This window comes from Gavialis gangeticus, unplaced genomic scaffold, assembly GCF_001723915.1.
Source record: "Gavialis gangeticus isolate Ggan-Ray unplaced genomic scaffold, GavGan_comp1, whole genome shotgun sequence".
Lineage (NCBI taxonomy): Eukaryota > Metazoa > Chordata > Crocodylia > Gavialidae > Gavialis > Gavialis gangeticus.
In genome coordinates, this window is record NW_017729032.1 from 12,660,478 (window position 1) to 12,664,707 (window position 4,230).

The 4,230-nt window shown below is 46.7% G+C and overlaps 1 protein-coding gene across 9 annotated transcripts in view; it reads right to left on the reverse strand.

Annotated features, from left to right (window-relative positions):
* PICALM (phosphatidylinositol binding clathrin assembly protein) overlaps positions 1-3,376 on the reverse strand; it is a 123,874-nt gene extending 120,498 nt beyond the window's left edge. For 4 of the 9 annotated variants that reach the window (XM_019524579.1, XM_019524578.1, XM_019524576.1 and 1 more), the window contains exon 1: positions 3,149-3,375. In XM_019524579.1, the coding sequence (XP_019380124.1) occupies positions 3,149-3,278 (130 nt within the window). In that variant the 5' untranslated portion in view covers positions 3,279-3,375. Of the gene's footprint in view, positions 1-3,148 lie in introns of all 9 variants that reach the window. The other 5 variants (XM_019524581.1, XM_019524580.1, XM_019524574.1 and 2 more) reach the window with 2 other exon arrangements.
* Between the last annotated feature and the right edge of the window lie 854 nt (positions 3,377-4,230).

Consider the following 4,230-nt stretch of genomic DNA (forward strand, 5'->3'; position numbering starts at 1 on the left):
CCCCCCCAAGACATTTACAGGTCAAATTTGCATAAATCAATGCAGAAAACTGAAGACTTTTTCTACAAATGAGAACTCAGAACTAGCAAAAAAGTGCAGTCAAACCAGGTTCTGTGTTAAAGGAGTATTAAGAACTGTAGTTTGAGAGGTTATAAAGCATTAAGCATCTAAGCCTAGTTTCAATGTCAGCATCTAAATCAATAAATACAATGGAAAAAACAACCCCAGTAACAGATGAAAAATTCCAATAAAGAGGAAGAGCAGGCCACTTCAGCAAGATAGCAAAAAAGGCAGCTTGGCTAGAGCAAAGTCCATATCCACACTAGAAACTTTGCTCTTTCACTCCCTCTCCTCTTCCAAGCAACCAAGTGACTAAGAGCTTCGTAATAGGCAAGGCAGCACACTGTTTTGCAGGAGACTAGGTTTTTCTTCTTACAGGCCAGGAAGTACTTCCTGCATTTGATGATTACATGGCTACTGCGTGGCTGAGGAAGATGAGTTGTAAGGGGGAAAGAGATGCAAACAAAGAAGGTGAATTATCAGTTCTGAGGCTCCATAATACCATAACTCGTGAAGACAGCAGTGGCAAAAAATAGGAGAGGCTATCCATCCACGAACTCTTTTTGGATGCTGATAATTTATGGAAGTAAGGTGACACTATGCAGTGGTAAATAAATACTGAGAACACAACCATTCAAGATCTACAGACAGAACAATAGCCATTTCATTTTTGGGCCTGCCCATTCTGAAACTTACAGGTTATGGAATCCATACAATCACCATCCAAATTTATTCTAGATTTCTATAATCTCCCATTTTAGAAGGGAACTGGGAATCTTAGCACAGGACTGCAGGAAAGCTTAAGTAGATGTAGTGCAACTGCCTCCACCAAGCTTGTCAGGACTACCGTGACTCACTGGCCACATACAAATTTCTCATCACCTGATGGTTGGAAGGAATAGCTTGAGTGTAGGGGAACTGAAAAGGTAATTTTGTACGGGGAACAAAGGTGTAGAGACCTCACTCAGATGGACCTAAAAAGCTATGCAACCATAAAGGGACAGAAAAAAAAAAAAGAAACACTTCCCCAACTTAAAACTTTGTGCCACCTTCCTGATGTTATCATAAGAGCACTTCTACTAGAGCTGCTCTTGCACATAGGCTTGCTGAAGACCAGATTAAAAGTGATATAGCTACAGTCTAAAATAAGCTAGTAGCAATAAGTTTGACATTAACTTGTTTTTTTGTTTATCTGCTCCAAAGAAAAAAAAATCCACAAAACAGAAGCAGAAACTGAACCATTCACAGGCCAAATGAGGCAGCAGAAATCTAACACTTGCAACAATGAAGAGGCTTCAGTACATTGGGAGCACAAAGAAAAGAAGCTCTTTCATCCTTCTAGCTGCTTGAAGCAAGCTTGTGTTCGGAAGTTCAAAATATATCAAACATCTAGGCAGTGATCTGTATGAAGGATGATGCTCTTGTACCCCTGAACACAACACTTGTGCAAACTCCGAAGTCACACAGCATCTGATGAAGAAGGCAACACCCTACAAAATCTTATGCCTCTCTGAACTACTAAGTCTCCAACATGCCACAGTGTCCTGCTTTCTGCCCAACATCACTCTAGCACAGCTAACTACCTCTCCCCTTTAACACCAACTATTTATAGTGCACAAGTGTCCCTGGACATCCCAGGTTAGGTCCACCATCCTCTCTTACATTAGTCCCTGAAGGGTGGCAGTCTGGTTACTTCAGCAAACCCTGTAGAGAGCATACTGGAGGGCAAGGCAATTCAAGTGTTGCATAGATTTTATCTGGGCTAGTCTGAGTTTGCTCCTCATGTCTCCTTTCATTTTGCAACTGGCAGTAGGCCCTGTGCAAGATGCTTCATCCCCAGCCTTCTAGTTATTTAATTCAGGAACACTACGATTTCGTAAGTAGGGCAGTACAACATGGCACATCCTGTATATGGGTCGAGGTTACTCACAATTTAAGTGTTTAATGGATGAAGTCAGGTTGGGTGGGAAAAGATTCAGGGATTGCAACAAAGGATACATGGGATGCTTTTTTTTTTTTTTTTACCTCACAGCCTTAGCAAGGGGGACCCATGCAGGAAGAAAAAGGAAGGACTTTGTAGGAGATCCCCCGTGTGGGCCTCAGGTCTCCCCATGGAGCAGCTGACATCTTCCTCAGCTACTCAGAAGTCAAAACATCTTAAGTGCTCCTCTTGTACATTCCCCTTCCTCCAATTCAAAAGCCATTAGACATAAACCTTCCTGAGAGATGCCTTGCTATACAACTTGAGTCTCCCAGGAACCCCCTTCCCTGTCTTCTGCCATGCTGCTGGTCTCACAACTGGTTACAAGCACGCTCTGGAGAATGACCGAGGACTCTTCCCCACTCCCACTATGGGGGGAGGGGGGCACAGGGGCTCAGCTCGGTGCCTATCATACAACACACAGCACAAGGAAGGCAGGTCCAGCCGACAGGATTTCTGGTCTTAAAAATCAACCAAGCAACGGGTGGGTACACCCACTTAGCCCCAGCCTCCCCAGATCCATAAGGACAGCCTATCTGATATTGCCCTCACATGAAATAAAAAACAGACAGAAAGGGGGGGAGGGGGAGGTCCCAGTACCTCAAGTACCCTTGGCTGAGCCACAACCCAGGGGCAGGAAACAATTAAGTGAAGTAGCAGCCGGCCGGCAAGACTCAACGTGGCTACCTCCCCATCCTCTCCCTACCAGAGGAAAGTCATGTCACACGCTTCTCCCCTCAGAGGGGCTGCGCAGGCAGAGAAGAGTCATGTCACACGCTCGTCTCCCCCACGACCCTTCCCGCACATCAAGCCATGTCACACACACTCCCCTCATTGGAAGGGCTGCATAGGCAGAGAAAAGCGAGTCGATTTCATCTATATTTATATTTTTTTAGGGAACAAAGCAACCTCAGCAGATCATCGATGCCAACCGCCTGCCCCGAGCAGGGAAGCACGACTCCGACCAGGGGCTTGTGTCTAGTCTCTTTTTAAAGCCCCCCCCCCAAGTATACGGGGCAAGAGGGGGAAAGACATCAGGCAAGCCTCCCCCACCACCCCGAGCCCGGAGGGACGGGGCCAGGAGGGCGTGGGGGGCCCGAGACTCACAGTCCAGGTGCTTCTTCTTGGGCCCCATGACCTCGTGGGTCGTGGCCTTGCAGACGGTCTTGGAGACGGCCGAGCCGGTCACACTGTGCTGCGCCGCCGTGATGCGGTCCGTCAGGCTCTGCCCGGACATGGTGCGAGCGGGACGGGACACGACGGACCGCGCCACCGCCGCCGCAGCACTGAGACCGCGGGAAAATGGCGGCGGTGGCTCCCCCTCGGGCCTTTCCGGGCGGCCCGCGTCACGTGACCCCGCCCGGCCCCGCCCCCTTGCGTGACGTCTCGGCTCTTCCCCCCACCCCACGCAGGGAGAGTGACGTAAGGGGGTTCACGCGGGGCTTCCCTCTGGCGCTGTGGGGGAGGGGTTGCCCTTTGCACCGCAACCTGAGTCGGGGAAGTTGCGGAGGGGCGTGCACGTGTGTGTGTATCTGTAGCACTAGTGGGCCGAAGTCCCCTTCGGGTGCAAATCTGCCCCGCCTCGCAATTGACTCCAGGTGCAAATCTGCATCGCCTCGCCTCTGACTACGTCTCCGGTCTGGGCTCTGCCTTAGAGACAGGTGGTAATGGGGAATTACCTGTTTTTTCTTTGATTAGGGGAAAAAAAAAAAAAAATCCACAATTTTCGGATAAAAAAAAAAAGAACCCCAATCCACTTTTTTTCTGTGAGCAAAATGAAATACCATTAAATCTCTCTAACCTAGTTATCTAATCTATGTAATCTGATCTATGCAGTCTAATATATCAATCTAATCTATTAACCAATTCATCTAATCTATTAATCCAATCTATTAATCTAATCTATTTATCTAATCTAATCTATCTAATCTATTAATCTATCTAGTTAGATAGATTGGTGTATCTATCTAGATTAGATAGATTCATCTGTTTTATCTATTTTATCTACCTATCTAATCTATAGATAGATTAATGGTGTTTCATTTTAATCATGGAAACATGGATTTGCAGTTACTTTTTTAAATCTGCAAATTGGAGGGGGGGTTTTAATCAGATAAATTTGTGGAGATAATTTTATTCAGAACCTTTTGTTTTGAGAAATGTGAGTGATTTGTGAAGGGTGTGGGTGG